Below are 16,808 nucleotides of genomic sequence, written 5' to 3'. Positions count from 1 at the left end.
ACGGGACAAGGGGATTTAGATCCTTTGGTGCTAATATCGGGAGGCTGTCATTCGGAGGAGATGATACAAATCAGAAGGTTTTGTGGATAGGGTTGGATAGTGGTGGTCTTCATACTAGATCCAGGGTACCCCTAGCTTTATTTTTGTTGGAAAACTAAAGGCTCTAAAGCAAGATTTAAAGCTATGGAATTTGCAGTCTTTTGGTAATGTCAGGGAACTCAAGAAAATAAAGCTAAGGGAGATACAAGAACTAGAAAGGGTTCAAGAGTCAGGGCCATTGAATCCGGAGGAAGTAGCCCAAAAGCTAGCATTGGTCGTAGAGCTCGAGAGGCTTATCCTATTAGAAGAGATCTCGTGGAGGCAAAAGTCTAGAGTGCTATGGTTGAAGGAAGGTGATCGTAGCACTAAGTTTTTCCACAGAGTAGCTAACTCCCACAGGAGATCCAACAACATTGAGACGCTGAAGATAGATGGGGCAGAGTGTAGGGATGAGCAGGTGATCAACAATCACGTGGTTCATTTTTTTGAACTTCTTACTGAACAGGAGGGGTGGAGACCAAAGCTAGAGGGTATAGCGTTCGAATCCATTGGTCCAATGGATGTTAGCCGTATGGAGAGGCAGTTTGAAGAAGCAGAGATATTAGAAGTGGTAAGGAAAATGACTAAAGACAAGGCCCCGGGTCCTGATGGTTTCTCTATGGGTTTTTTCCAAACTTGTTGGGAGATTCTAAAGGATGATCTTATGAAAGTGTTCCAGGAGTTTCATTCGTATGGAAAGTTCGAGAAAAGCTTAAATGCAACTTTTCTAGCCTTGATTCCAAAAAGGGTGGGGGCAGAGGATATTAAGGAGTATAGGCCCATTAGCCTAGTCAATGGGGTCTATAAGATTCTATCCAAGGTACTTGCAAACCGACTTAGCGAGGCTGTAGGGAAGATAATTTCTAAGCCCCAAAATGCTTTTGTAAAGGATAGACAAATTTTAGATGCTGTGCTCATCGCTAATGAATGCCTGGACACTAGATTGAAGGCTGGCTTACCAGGGATTATATGCAAGTTAGACATGGAGAAGGCGTATGATCATGTTAATTGAGATTTTCTTATTGACATTCTGGGGAAGTGTGGCTTCGGGGAGAGATGGCGAGCATGTTTCCGTTGGTGCATATCTACGGTAAAATTTTCAGTTCTTATAAATGGAAGCCCTACTGGATTTTTCAACAGTACTCGAGGCCTAAGACAAGGAGATCCGTTGTCTCCATTACTTTTTGTTATTGTGATGGAGGCTTTGAGCAGAATGATCGCAGCATTGGTGGCAAATGGACAGATGACTGGTTATTCGACTGGAACCCCAGGAGGGGGTAGTATTAACATTTCTCATCTGTTGTTTGCAGATGACACCCTAATTTTTTGTGAGGCGAATCAACCCCAGGTTCGAGTACTGAAGGCACTTCTTCTATGCTTTGAGGTAGTTTCAGGTTTGAAAGTGAATCTGGACAAATCAGAGATGGTGCCGGTGGGTGGGGTTCAGCGCTTAAGACAGTTGGCTAATACTCTAGGGTGTAAGATTGCTACTCTTCTCATGACATATCTTGGTCTTCCTTTGGGGGCTCCATCGAGAGCTGTTACGCTCTGGGACACAGTGATTGAGAAAGTCGAGCGACGCTTAGCAGGGTGGAAGAGAATGTACCTTTCTAAAGGGGGCCGGATTACGCTAATAAAGAGTACTCTTTCTAACCTCCCAACCTATTTCCTATCTTTGTTCCCCATTCCAGCAAGGGTAGCACTCCACATTGAGAAATTATAACGTGACTTCCTATGGGGCGGAATAGGGGAGGAGTTCAAATACCATCTTGTCAGGTGGGAGTAGGTTTGTAGACCCATCTCGAGTGGCGGGTTGGGCATTAGAAAGCTAAAAACCTTTAATCAGGCGCTACTTGGCAAGTGGCTATGGAGATATCATAGAGAACCAAATGCTCTTTGGAAGGTGGTGATTGAAAGTAAGTATGGGGGTTTATGGGGTGGGTGGTGCACTAAGGAAGTGCGAGGGGCGTATGGTGTGGGAGTGTGGAAATATATCAGACAAGGATGGGGGGTTTTCTCTCAATACAGTAGGTTTTGTCTAGGAGAAGGAAACGGGATTAAATTTTGGTACGACACTTGTTGTGGTAATTGTGCACTTAAAGATTTATTTCCAACACTATTCGCAGTGGCAAGTGACAAAGATAAATCAGTGGCGGAAATCATGGTGGTAGTGGGGGAGCATATCCAGTGGAACGTCAGTTTCAGCAGGGCGGCACAAGGTTGGGAAATGGACACTTTTGAAGCCTTTTTCAGTCTTTTGTATTCAACTAAACCAAGTAATCAGCTTATAGATTCGTTGTGGTGGATACCATCGGGAAAAGGACTGTTGTCAGTCCGTGCTTTCTACAAGGCCCTAATACAAGGGCAACCCTCTCAGTTCCCGTGGAAAAAGCTTTGGAAACACAAGGCGCCTCTCAAAGCGGCGTTTTTCGTGTGGACCGCTTCTCTGGGTAAGATCCTCATAACGGATAATTTGAGAAAACGGAGGGTGATCATTATAGATTGGTGTTGTATGTGCAGGAAGGGGGGTGAATCCGTGGACCATCTATTATTACATTGTGAGGTAGCTAGAGGGTTATGGGATGAGGTTTTTCGTAGACTCGACTTGGGCTGGGTTATGCCAGATTCAGTAGTGGCGGCTATTGCTAGCTGGATAGGTTTGAGAGGCAATAACCAGATAAAGGCGATTTGGAAGATGATCCCGATATGCATTATGTGGTGCATATGGAAGGAACGCAACGAACGGACTTTCAAGGACAAAGAGAGATCAATGGAGGAGCTGAAAGTTTTCTTTTTTAGAACTCTTTGTACTTGGGCTATTGCTATTAGTTTTAATGGCCAAAGCCTACAGGATTTTCTTACGTCTGTGGATCCTACATAATCTAGGACATTCTTTGTACTGAACGTGGCATTTTGCCTATTCTTTTATTAATATACTTTTTTACTTCTGTCAAAAAAAAAAAAGTGATTGCTTAGATTTAGGGGTTGGTACACTGTTTTAAAATTTGCAGTACTTTTTGGTGTAGGCTTGATTTTACGGCTGTGGAGAAGGAGGCATTTTTTAATCAGGTATTGGTATGCATATGTACATCTGTATTTAAATGTGTGTATCTGCATTTTTTAATAAGACTTGGATCTATAATTCTTATCTACACCTAGGCATTTTCTTCCTTTGTATGTCTATCTTTTCTTGCTGCATATCTGCAGCTCATGCTTTATTCACAATAATGGAAAAGGAAACTAATGTTCTTGATAGGTGAAAGTGTTTTAGAAACATTTACCATCTTCAACCTTTAATTTTGTCCCTTCGTAATTATTTTTATCAGTGTTTTTGTCCCTTTGTTCTTGTAACGTCCCATTCCTCTAGGGTTAAGGATGTTGCTAACTTTAGAAAAGACAGAGGGACCGAAATGCTTCCAACCTTTAAAAAGTTTTTCTTCTTAAAATAAAACAAGAGCAAACTTTATTAAATATTGAAAATTATAAATAAGTTTTTCTGTAAACAATCTTATAATTTTCAACATTTTTTTTTACTTATTAAAAAAATATTGAAAACGATAAGATCGTCTACAGAAGCACTTAATAACAATAGTTAAAGTCTTGTGTTTAACAAAATAACTTATTAATGAATTAAAGCATAATCTAAAATCCATAAATTGTCTTGGCCTCTGCCTTGTCTCCCTGAGCCAAGTTATGTCCTGTAGCTTCATTGTCATATAAATCATCATCTAAGGTTGGGACATCTTTTTTTGATAAGTAAGAAAAATTTATTAATCCTCATAATTAGGCAAAACCCAACTACACAGGTAGTATACAAGAGAAATATACATAATTACATCGTACTAACAAAAAAAGAAGCATACAAGTCATTAAAATTGCCCCCTCTAATACAATGGCCTTAGCCTGAAGTAACAAAGATCGATAAAATAAAACTCTAATAAAACCCCCCCCCCCCCCCCCCCCCCACCCCCCCCCCCAAAAGAAGGTTCTCTATTTTCAAAGCAACATCCATTCCTCTTGTTCCATATACACCACATAAGACATAAAGGCACCATATTCCAAACCTCCGCTACTTGACGATTTCCCCTTACTCCATTCCAACAAGCCAAGAGATCCACCACTCTTTTAGGCATCACACACGCAATATCCAGCCTTGCAAATATATCATCCCAAAGAGCCTTTGCCACATTATGATGGAGAAGGAGGTGGTCTGTTGATTCTCCAATCCTTTTACACATTAAACACCAATCCATTATGAAAATACTGCACTTCCTCAGCTTGTCTATGGTCAGTATTTTTCCATGAGAGGCCAACCAACCAAAAAAAGCAACTTTTAGAGGCACTTTGCTTTTCCAAATACGCTTCGAAGGGAAAATAGTAGAAGATTGGGAAGTCAAAGCATTATAACATGACCTTGCTTGGAAGTTCTTGTTTCCGGGATGAATCCACAACAGTCTGTCCTCTACACCATGCTCCAAAGTCAATGCGTATGGGGTGCTTTATAGGTCAGAAATATTTCCCAGTTCCCAATCTTGTGCTGCTCTTATAGATGGCACATTCCACTGCAGCAGGCCATTTGAAATGTCCAAATGATCAGCAACTGAAGCTTCCTTGTACAAAGCTATTCTGAAAACAGAAGGAAAAGCCTCCTTGAGGGCAGTCATACCGCACCAGCCATCGCACCAAAATCTGACCCTAGTGCCTCAATCCACCTTAAATCTAAAATTGCAAGAAAAGATCCTCCCAGCCCTTCCTAATAAATTTTCAGACACCTACACCATATGAATCACGCACTTCATTAGAAATCTAGCTACCTGAAGTGCTCCCAAATTCAGCATCAACCACGCTCCTCCATAAAGCATCACTTTCTGGATGGTACCTCCAAAGCCATTTCCCGAGTAAGCCTTATTGAAAATGCTCAGCTTTCTTATCCCCCAACCACCACAAGAAAGTGGGGAACAAATCTTATCCAATTTAATCGAATGGAACTTTTTCTATCACCAAGTCCATCCCACAAAAAATCACGATAGATTTTTTCCATTCTATTAGCCACTCCAAGGGCGATTAGGAATAAAGAAAGAAAATACGTGGGGAGATTGGATAACGTACTTTTGATAAGGGTGATTCTACCCCCTTTGGAAAGATACATCCTTTTCCAACCAGCCAATCTAATCTCAACTTTTTCAATAACACCGTCCCATATTGACTTGGATTTATAAGGGGCACCCAATGGAATACCAAGGTACTTCAAAGGCAAAGAAGAGACCTTACAACCCAAGATATCAGCCAAATCTCCAATTGAATTAACCAAGCAACGGTACCAATTCATATTTAGATAAGTTGACCTTGAGGTCGGAAACAGCTTTGAAACAAAGCAAGATGCTCTCAATGATTGCAAGTGGTCGGGATCTGGCTTGCGAAAAATTAAAGTATCGTTGGCGAAGAGAAGATGGGAAACATTGACGCTCCCAAAGGATGAACCGCCCACTGAAAAACCAGACAAGAAAGATCCATTCACTGCTGCCTTCAACATTCTACTCAAAACATCCATAATTAAAACAAAGAGAAAAGGAGATAGAGGATCTCCTTGTCTTAAACCACGAGAGCTGTTGAAAAAACTCTTAGGAGTGCCATTGACCAGCACTGAAAATCTAGTGGTGGTAATACAATGCTTCATCCAATTGCACCACTTTTCCCCAAAACCAAATCTACCAAGAATGTAAAGTAAAAAATCCCAATGAACATGATCAAAGGCCTTCTCCATGTCAAGTTTGCAAAGTATACCTGGGATGCTGGATCTAATTCTACTATTTAAACATTCATTGGCGATAAGGACCGAATTCAGAATTTGTCTCCCCTTAACAAAAGCATTTTGCGGCTTTGAAATAATCTTTTCTATGACTGTGCTCATTAGATTGGCAAGAACCTCTTCCTCTAAAAGTGTCCTTTCTAACCAATCAGCACACAGTTGATCAATCATGTTAAATACCAACCCATCAACCTTAGGCCTCCAAGGGAATCCCTCCTGTAAGCAGGTTATCCAAAAACTGCAGAGTGTGTTCCTCAATATCAGATCTGTTTGTACGGATATTCCCTTCCGAGTGCAGCACCTTAATAGCATTAAATCTTCTATGAGAGTTGGCCATTCTATGAAAAAATCTGGTGCACTTATCTCCTTCCTTTAGCCAAAGGGCCCTTTATTTTTGTCATCAAGAAATCTCTTCCAAAAGAGTAAGTTTTTCCAGATCAGTCATGACTGTAATCTTCCTTGCCTTCTCCACATATGTGAGAATCCCAGCAATCTCCTGCTCATCAAAGTGTGATAGTTCCTTTAAAAAGTCTTCCTCTGATCGTCAATCTTCCCAAATACTTCATCATTCCACAATTTCAGATCTTTCTTCAAAGCTTTAAGCTTTCCAGCCAACACACAACTGGGCGTGCCAGAAAAATCATAAGAGGACCACCACAATCTCACCTTCTCCACAAACCCATCCGCTTTTAACCACAATCTCACCTACTTACACTACCTTCCTGAGCATCATAATTAATAGAGCAAGCAAGTCTCTTAAACTCCCTATCTGTTTTGGTGTAACATCTAGCTAGAAGAGGCTGGTTCGCCTCAATAGCTATGAGAAATGAGTCGAATAGTAAATAGCTAAATAGGGACCTCTAAAACATTTTAAATAAAAATAAGTCGAATACTAAATAAATAATACATCATGCGGTAAAAATACTTACTATAGAATTTCTCTTAAAATCATCATACATAATATAAAATATAAACATTCCTCAATCATTTAATTTAGAATAATTCTATTTAAATGCCTTCACCACACACCATCCACGTGGCATAATTTGATTTGGAAGATAAATTTTAAAATTAGAATCTTACAAAACAAATTATGCCATGTGGATGGCTTGTGGTGTAAAGGCCTTTAAATAGAACTACTCATATGAATCCGTCATAACCGTCATATCTGTCATATTTGTTATCACACAGAATTACTCCTGTGTGCTAGGGTCGGTGATCTCAACAATCATGAGCCCACCCATAGGTCTTGAGTGAGATGGTTGTCATTAGGTGCACTGCTAATGAGCCACTCTTGGTGTTGCCAACTGCCCCGTAACCATTGGTACCATGATTCATCATCATTTATCTTCCATCAATCATCAATAATCAGTCAATCATTCAGTCATTCAATAATAATATCATCATGCAGTCAAATAAATTTACATTTATGTGCTTTCATAATTATAGGTTACATAAAAATGGGCTATCAATGAATAGGCTTTACATATGATAATACTCTAAAAAATTTGACATGAGCATGAGCTTTTCATTTATAACATACATTCATGATTTCACTTTGGAAAGATGTATTCCTGAAAAACATGATCATATATACTCTCATAACCTAGACAACATGGGTGATAATGAATGGTGTGATCACATTACTTACCTTGCAACTTTTTGCAATAATTAATGCATTGATAATCACCTAGTCAATAAATACATAATATCACACCGATTTATAAACCCGTTCACCATCTATTAACAAACTACATTTTTGGCAAGCTGGCATCTCATAATATTAATCCACTTATAAAATAAGGCTAGTATTTATCATAAACCGAGAACTTGTATTCCATCCATAACCATTTTATTCATCAAATCCCTAGCATTTGAACATATCTCCCTCATCATAATTAACCCCAAAATTAGCCATAACTATTATGTGCAACTATTAACCTCAAAAAATAAACATAGCTCATGACCAAAAAGTATAACCCGTATGGACCCATAAAATAGCATGACTACCATACACTAACTTACATCTACACATTTGGGTCCAGAGGCTTAACTAGTTCACTGAGGGAGTGAAAAAGGTACTGAAAGATGAGGAGCTAGGTGGAATCTAAATGAGAGGGAGAGAGAGAGTTACCTTATGAGATATAGGGAGAGTGGCTGAGTTTCTCGGGTCTTCAACTGGGCTGTTGTATTGCGGTCTGGTCTTCATGATGGTGCCGAGAGCTAGAATGGGACTGCCATAAGCTTGTTTGTTTCTTTGTTGCTGGTTCTTGGCACCACGGCAATGAAGTGAGAGAGTAGGGAGAGATAGAACAGAGAAGACCCATCTGATTTCTTATTGCAGAAATGTGCAACTGAACTTTGGTTTTGTGGTGCTGGTATGGTGTGACTGAGAAACAAGAGAAAAGGCTGTGAGAGGAGTTTACAGGTGCAACTGGTTGTGGTTGGACGAGGGCTTTCCTACTCTGTGGTTCAATGAGGGGAAAACAGGGGCTGAGCAGCATTGACTTCATCGGGTTGGTACCGTCTTGAGGAAGAGAGTTCATTTTCAGGACTGGTTTAAGATGGAGTTTGGTGCAATTTGTGACATGCGCAGCTAGGCTTCCATTGGCGAGAGTATCAAACGTGGGAGAGTTGGTCGTGCAAGACAGCTTGCTCTGGTGGAATTTGTTAGTGGTGCACTGGGCATCAGCTGAAACGTGACGTGGGGAAGAGAACAAGGGTAGAGAATATGCTGCTTGAGCTTGTAGAAACCATGGGAACAGAGAGGCGAGGAGTAGTTTTATAGGGAAGCCTTTTGCAGTGAGTAAGGGGAGTTTGGGTTGTAGAAGTCTACAGAGATTTGATCTTAGTGGCTGTGAAAGAAAAGTTTTAGTGTGAGGGGGAGATGGGGCTTGCGTGCATGGGAAGATAAGTCTATGGGGAGTTGAATTTGAGCCACAATGGGAGAGTGGGTAGTAGAGAGGTCTGAGAATAATAGGAGTTTTTGGGAGGGGGAAGTTTGGTTGCATTGGGGGAGGGGTGCCAATTGTGCTCTAGTGGTGAGGGGTTGGAGTTCTAGTGGATGGCTTACATGGCTGGAATCCAGTGGCCCAGTTTGTGGGTGTTAGGAATTCTAGTGCTTAACCATGGATTGGGCCACTTCATAGAATCCTTGTGGACTTTAAACAAATTCTTGGGCGTAACCCACAAACTGGGTTATGCCTAATCCATGTCTGCCGGCGATAAGTTTTTGACCTTATGTCTAAAGGACGAGGTTAATTCTGGCGAGAAGCGCCGGAATTAGCCATATCTGAACGTCGAGGAGAAGATAGCTAAGTTGTTTATCCTTGTCCCTTGGGAAGATTTTGACAACAGACAATATTGTCAGCTTGAAATAGTACACTAGGATTCTAGTTCAATGTTATGCCCAATCCATGGTTACGCCCAATTTGTGGAGGCAACAAGTTTTTGACCTTATGTCTACTCATATGTAGTAGACATGAGGTCAAAAATAGTACACAATCCAATACAACCAGTTGCAAACCAATACACAGTATGCAATATGTATGAAAATTGAAGAAACAAGCTTGAAACCAATTTGAAAAGTAGAAGTCCAATTTGAAAGGTATGAAAATGTGGAAAAACACTTGAAACAGACTTGAATAACCACTTTTCGGCTTGTATTGGATTAGTATCTGAAAGTCTCGCCTGAATATTGGCAATTATTGTGCTTGAACTGTTGAATATCAGTTCCAAACCAACATGAATCCATATGTATAGGATTTGCACCGATACGAATCTGGGATGTACTGGAACTGACTTGAAAAGTAGATTGGATCCTATTTCAAATGAGAATAAGGATGTACTAAAAATTTATAGGAATTACCATATTCCCTTTGTCAAACAAGTTCTATTCCAGAAAGGAATGAATACTTGATCCAAATTGAGAACAAACTCAGCCCAAGACAGGATATTTGAAGCCTGCATCCAAATGGCCTCCTTGAGTTACTTTACTGTCCACAAATGGCACAGCTGGCAGTCTTCAAGAATAGGGTAACTCTGAACAAAACCAGTTCCCATCTCACTGGTGACACTGCCGCACCACCAGCCACCACAGAATGGGATGGTGAGCACAATTGGCCCTTACCAAATAAGAAACGACGACATTAGTGCCGTCACACTACCAACACGATGTGAAGATATTATTGTTTTTTTGGGTTACAAACAAATAGTAATAAAAAGGATAGCAACAAAGGTATTGAGAAGCTCATAATCCTGCTTTGATGCCATGTCAAAGTTATGTTTAGAAAGAGACATGGAAGAAGGAAGAGCGAGCGAAAATGACGGCTTCAAGTTATCCCACTTTCATACTGTTCCAATATATATACTAAAGCTTTGTTTGATGGTTGTACCCTCATGGGGTATGCTTTTTTTTTTTGATAAGTAATAAAAGGTTTTATTCCCAAGAAATAGGCATAAGCCCAAGTACATAGGAAGTATATCAAGGAAATACCTGCTACTTCCAAGAACAAAAGGAAAACTAAAACAGAAACTGGAAAATATTTTCCTTTACAAAAACTTTAGCCCACATCTCAAAGTACTAAAGAAGAAATCCTTAAGTTCTTCCAATGATCGTTCTTTGTCTTCGAAGCATCTCCTGTTCCTTTCAAGCCATAGACACCACATGAGACAAGAGGGAATCATCTTCCAAACATTAACAGCATACTTAATACAATTATGCTCTCTAACAATAATATCCTTTCATGATAAATTTCGAAGCTTGTTTGTAGAGGTCTGTTACTACCATAGACCTTCACTTACTGCTGCATATCCATGTTTATGCCACAAGTTGCCACCAATAATGTTTTCCTTTCGTAGCCAATTAACAAAACTATTAGCAGTTATGAGCATGGTTCTTGGTCTGTAAAAGTATTAAATGAATATTTTTTTAGGTTTGTGTGAAGAATTGCCTCCACTGAGGCTCCTCTCTATTAAGTTAGTTACTCCATGATGAGCTAACAAATTTCCTCTTTTTTTTTTTTTTTCCTTCTCTTTTAGTTTGTTATTTTGTTTCAAATTATAGATTTCATTTTAGCTATAATCTGGAAGTGACATCTCTGCAGCATCTGGACTTGAAGTTCTTATGGGTTGGATGGGCTATTTTACCTTCATTTCTCTTTTCTCATTATGCCTAAAATTTTAAACAACACAGGTAAACCAGGCAATTCTTGGCATTCATGGGATAGACGTGCAGTTCATTGGAGTCAATTTTCTGGAATCTTTGGTACATGTTACTTTCAAAGTTTATCATAATTTTATATGGAAAGCAGTTTCTGATGGGTTTTTGATTCAGGCATGTTACTGGACTTAGGACTGAATATGTTTCTTTTCAGGTATCTGAATTTTCCCCGTCTACTTCAAGTGCCATGGGCCTTCCTAGGGAGTTTCATGAGCAATGCTGGAGGTCATTAGAGATAGATTTTTTAAAGGTTCTTTCAATTTTGGTTTGCATTTTTTTCCTTTCAATTTTTATTTTATTTTATTTTTATTTATTTTTATTTTTTTATTTTTATGGTAAAGCACATGGTATTGTTTCTCTGTAACTGGAATTTTCCTACCAAAATGAGCTGATGTTTATAATGGACGTACTATTATGGTTGTGAATTTTTTCTTCTGACATTCGTCATTGTTGCTTTGGTATGATATAAATGATAGACGTTCTACACCTGGGCTCGAAATGCTGCTATAAGTGTCACAAATAGGATAATTGAATCCAACTCTGAAGTACCGGAGGTTAAAGTTTGTAATGCTGCATTGCGCCTCATGCTTCAGATCCTGAACTGGGATTTTCGGTACAACAGCAACAGCACGAAATCCAGTATAAATGTTTTCTCTGCTGTAGCTAGGCATGATACTGATTCACCTAGGGGATCTGAGTGTACCTTAGTGCAGGTAGTGGGCTCTCTCTCTCTCTCTCCCCCCCTCCCCCCCCCCCCAAAAAAAAAAAAAAACAAAATGCATGTGAATGCACTTATACGAGATAGAAGATTGTGGTCGTGTCATTGTAATAGATAGCAAAGTATTTCTGTTTACAAATTTCCTTGAATATGCTTTTCCCAAAAACGAAAAACGAGAGAATACTTAAAAGATGCCAATCTTAACAAGATAATAGTCCAGTCCACACCAATGCTTTATAGACAGCATTGATGGTATATAAAGTGTTATCTATAATCTTCAATTTATGGCATATGCAAACTTTTGTTAAATGGCATGACCAGAGTTTTGAACTCCTTATGTTCTAGTCGTTTTCATTTTCTGGGTTCTTTTTTGTGCTGCTTGTAGCCTGGTCCTGCTTGGCGTGATGTTTTGATTTCAAGTGGCCATATAGGGTGGCTCCTGAGCTTATATGCAGCACTTAGACAGAAGTTTTCGTGTGAAGGTTACTGGATTGACTGCCCCATTGCAGTCTCTGCTCGTAAATTAATTTTGCAATTCTGCTCATTGACAGGAACCATTTTTCTTTCTGGTACAACATTCTCTCCCACTCATGTATTTCTTGTTGTTAGGACTAAGATCTTTTAGTTGACAACCAATGCCCTTATTTAAATAAGATAAGTTCAACTGGCTGAATATTTCAAAACCCTAATTTTGTAAATTCACATCTTATAAAAAAGAAAAACTATTAATTCATACTTGAGGTACTTTTGGGATGTTTGAAGTAGGAACTTTCAAATTTCAAAGGGTTAAATATATTTTTCACCCTGAACTCCAAAAAGTGACACCACTTGTTAATATTTGATGGTAAAAGTGTGTCACATTTGATAAACCTGCTTGAAATGGTTGCTAATGCCATGCATCTTGAGAAGTGAAAGGAATAAATGTTAGAAGTTGAATAACAAAACTTGTGATGGTGTTGAATTTCTGAGTATAATCTTAAGCCAGTTTGGGTCAGTAATGATTGGGATGAGCTGAGTATAATTTGTGATGTGCCATTTAATGATGCATCAGGGTGCAACCTAGTGGTGAAAGTGCGGACTTGAGATGAGCTGTAAACTGACAACCTGGGTTCGATTCCATACTAGGAGTTCCCTTCAATTACCTGGTACATAGTTCTAGTGGGTGGGGTTGTGTATATGGTATTCATTTCTCAGGGTTTGTTCTGGATTCATTAAAAAGGCCATTTAATAACCCCAAGGGGTTGGCCCAAGTGGTGAAGGCCTTGGTCTTGGGATATCATTCAGCTTAAGGTCCAAGGTTCAATACCTCATGGGTGCAAACAATCATTTAGAGCCACACCCCCTGGTGAAAAGCCAGTGATTTAAACAGTTCTGTGCAGGAAAACTCCCGAGGGTGCGGTGCACGGGATTGGGGTTTACTCAAAAAGGCCATTTAATGATTGGATGACTACCTGAGCATAATCCTGCTTTAAAAAAAGGAAAAACAACTATCTGTCACATTTTTGGATTGTAACTACCAGGAGATGTTCAAATAAGCTTGCTTCAACATTCTATTTAAAATTAGATTTTTTGCTGAAATTTTTACTTGAATATACATTCAAAAGTTAATTGACTATGTAATCTCATTAATGGAAGTTTATATCACGTTCAAATGATACGTTTTGCTTTAAGTTTCATCCAGTAACAATTCTGCAATATAAAATAAATGATTCAGTGAATAAATGGTTTGGTGATGTAGATAATGGGAAAATGCATGAACATCATTTGCTGCAGCTGCTCTCAGGGATGATAGATTGGATTGATCCTCCTGATACAGTTTCAAAATCGATTGAATGTGGAAAAAGTGAAAGGTCATATCCTTGTAAATCATCTCAATTGTCATCCATATATATGTATATGTAAATACAACCCCAATGACTCATTTTCATTCTGGTTATGTTCAGTGAGATGCTCGATGGTTGTCGTGCATTGTTGGCCATTGCAAATGTAACAACTCCCTTTGTGTTTGATCAACTCTTGAAGTCCATAAGGTTTGTAACAGAGTTTACTACTTTTGTAATTCTTATTTCTTTCTTTATCATTCCTTGAGGATGTTATTTTTATGAGGGGTATACACCTTTCACAGATGTGGGATATGATCTTTGACTAAACCTTTTGCATTGATGTTCAGGCCTTTTGGTGCTCTTACCCTGTTATCCACCTTAATGTGTGAGGTCATTAAAGCCCTTATGATGAGTAACACTGAAGAGGAGACATGGAGCTGGGTGGCCCGTGATATCTTGCTGGATACATGGACTGCCCTTCTTGTGGTATGCATTCTTAAATGCATTATAATAAACATCTATTACTCTTTGCACGTTGTATCTTGTTACATATGTGTGAATGAGCCCAATGGCCCAATGGCCCAATGCTTGCATATTATGAGTATGAGTTTATGCCAAGATTATTCCAGTGCTCATTCGTTGTTACTGATGATACTAGTTAGTATTGTTTGTCTATTTGGTCATGATGAGATCGTAGGTATGTCTGCTTTTAGGCTTTTGGGATTGGCAATGAAACTAAAGAATGTTTAACTCTTATACAGCCATTTGATAGTTCTGGTGGGAAATCAATGCTTCCTCCTGAAGGTGTAAATGCTGCTGGCAATCTCTTTGCCTTGATTGTAGAGTCAGAGCTAAAAGGTAATTCTTCAATATTACATGCTATGTTGCTTCATCTTTGTTTTCGTGTGTAGAATCAATTTCTTTGGGGGTTTTACGTGGTCATAAAAGTGAATGTTAATGCAATACAGCAGCTGTATCTTCTGCATTGACCGATGATGATGACGATGACTACCTTCACACCTCGATCTCTGGTACATTGAAAGTTGCAAATACTAGATTTCCTTTAGCTATCAGTTTTTATTCAAGTGTTTGTTACAATACTGGGTCTCAATATGTGTTAAATGGTGATGCTGCATAAAAATAATTATTTTCCCTCATCGTGATCTTTATCTTTAGTGCTTGATGTTATTTCACTCTAAATTTTAGATGTATGGTCCTTGCAGCCATGGATGAAAGGTTAAGCTCATATGCTCTTATTGCAAGAGGAGCAATTCATGTCGCAATTCCTTTGCTCACAAGGCTTTTTTCTGAACGCTTTGTACGGCTTGATCAGGTGGTTTTGATCTTCATTTTTGAAAAGTAACTTTCTTGTAAACAAATATCTGGTGCCATTTGATAATAACCAGTGAAATTGTAGGGGTTGTTATTCCCACTATTGGTCATGTGATCTTACAGATTATGATTTGCCTTATTTTTCACCTATCTATGCTTTGACATTAGCAAAATTTAGGAAATTGTAGTAAAGTTCATATCCTCCCTTCTGTTTGTAGCTTGCGGTATTAGGTGAAAATCTGCTTATCAAGACTTATGTCCATATTATTTTGTATTTGCTTAATTTTGTGATGAGAAATTGGTTGCCTATTTCGTTGAGAGTAAGTTGATGACAGAGTTACAACATTTGAAGTTGTATCATTGTTCAGTACCATTCTAATTTGATCAATAATGATATTGCTAACTTTTTTGATAAGTAATAATCTTTATTGAATAGAATGAAACTAGGCAATGCCTAAGTACACAGGAAGTATACAAAGTGAGACACCTAATTACATTCTAGTAAACTGGAAAGAAGATAAAAACTCAAAACATTCCCGCCCTTCAATACAATAGGAGAAAACCATTGGAAGAGAGAGAATACAAAAAAGTTCCAGATTTCCCCCACTACACACTCCTTGTTGTTAAAGCACCTATCATTCATTTCCGACCATAGACACCACATTAAGCAAAGGTATCATCCGCTACACTACTGCCAGTTGGGCGCTATTGTGAGGCATATTCCAGCATGCTAGTAGATCCACCACACTCTTAAGGCATAACCCAACTCAGCCCGGCTCTACTAAGGTTACCAGCCCGTAACTCCCCAGCCACCTCACAATGTGAAAGCAAATGATCTATTGATTCTCTACTCCTTTTACACATGTAGCACCACTCCATGACAATCATACCTCATTTACTTAGATTATCAACTGTTAAAATCTTCCCCCGTGCAGCTGTCCTGGTAAAGAAAGCAACTTTAGACGGTACTAAAACCTTCCATACACTCTTCCACGGAAAGAAAGTGGGCTGTTGGATTGTCAAAACCTTGTAAAAAGATTTAACAATGAACTTTTTTCTCCCCATGTGAGTCCACAACATACGGTCACCCCCATTGCCTCCCAGCTTTGCTGAATACAAATAACTTTAAAAATCTGCCAGCTCTTCAAGTTCCCAGTGCTGAGTGTTTCTTGTAAAAGTGACATTCCAAGTTACCGTCCCATTGGCATGACATAGTACTTCTGAAATTGGGGCCTGCTGATTTCCAGCCAAGTTAAAAACAATTGGAAAAACAGTGCAAAGAGGGATCTCGCCACTCCATACATCAAACCAAAAGCGGGTTCGTGCTCCATCACCCACCTCAAACTTGAGATATTTTTCAAAAGTGTTCTGCCCCTTTCTTATGAATTTCCATAGGCTTACTCCATAAGACTCCCTACCCTCTTTAGAACACCACCATCCCCCCCAAACACAACCATACTTGTGATCAATAACCTCTCTCCACAATGAGTTCCCTTCCATTTGGTACCTCCACAGCCACTTCCCTAATAGTGCCTTGTTAAAAACTCACAAATTTCGCACCCCTAACCCCGCATTCGCAATCAGACAGCAGTCCCTTTGCTAACTCACAAGGTGAAATTTGAATTCCTCCCCCATGCCACCCCACAAGAAAGCTCTAAACAACTTTTCTATCCGGTTTTCCACACCCACCGATAATGGGAAGAGAGAGATAGTAAGTGGGAAGATTGGAAAGGGTGCTTTTGATGAGGGTTAATCTCCCCCCTTTTGATAGGTATAACCGCTTCTAACTCGATAATCTTTTCTCAATCTTCTCTACCACTCCATCCC

General features: G+C 39.2%; 1 protein-coding gene across 15 annotated transcripts in view; it reads left to right on the top strand.

The window, feature by feature from the left end:
- Positions 1-16,808, top strand: part of LOC122274215 (exportin-4) — a 64,055-nt gene that overhangs the window by 13,558 nt on the left and 33,689 nt on the right. For 14 of the 15 annotated variants that reach the window (XR_006228244.1, XR_006228246.1, XR_006228245.1 and 11 more), the window contains 11 exons: positions 3,105-3,147; positions 11,082-11,153; positions 11,263-11,358; positions 11,585-11,821; positions 12,212-12,395; positions 13,565-13,676; positions 13,770-13,856; positions 13,997-14,135; positions 14,411-14,507; positions 14,618-14,680; positions 14,873-14,982. Coding sequence is in view for 8 of the 15 variants with exons in the window: in XM_043083223.1 (XP_042939157.1) it covers positions 3,105-3,147; positions 11,082-11,153; positions 11,263-11,358; positions 11,585-11,821; positions 12,212-12,395; positions 13,565-13,676; positions 13,770-13,856; positions 13,997-14,135; positions 14,411-14,507; positions 14,618-14,680; positions 14,873-14,982 (1,240 nt within the window). In the remaining 7 variants the exon portion in view is untranslated. The remainder of the gene's footprint in view (positions 1-3,104; positions 3,148-11,081; positions 11,154-11,262; positions 11,359-11,584; positions 11,822-12,211; positions 12,396-13,564; positions 13,677-13,769; positions 13,857-13,996; positions 14,136-14,410; positions 14,508-14,617; positions 14,681-14,872; positions 14,983-16,808) is intronic. The other variant, XM_043083222.1, reaches the window with a different exon arrangement.

This window comes from Carya illinoinensis, chromosome 8, assembly GCF_018687715.1.
Source record: "Carya illinoinensis cultivar Pawnee chromosome 8, C.illinoinensisPawnee_v1, whole genome shotgun sequence".
NCBI lineage: Eukaryota > Viridiplantae > Streptophyta > Magnoliopsida > Fagales > Juglandaceae > Carya > Carya illinoinensis.
Note: the sequence above shows the minus strand (reverse complement) of the source record. Positions and strands in the feature narration are given on the sequence as shown.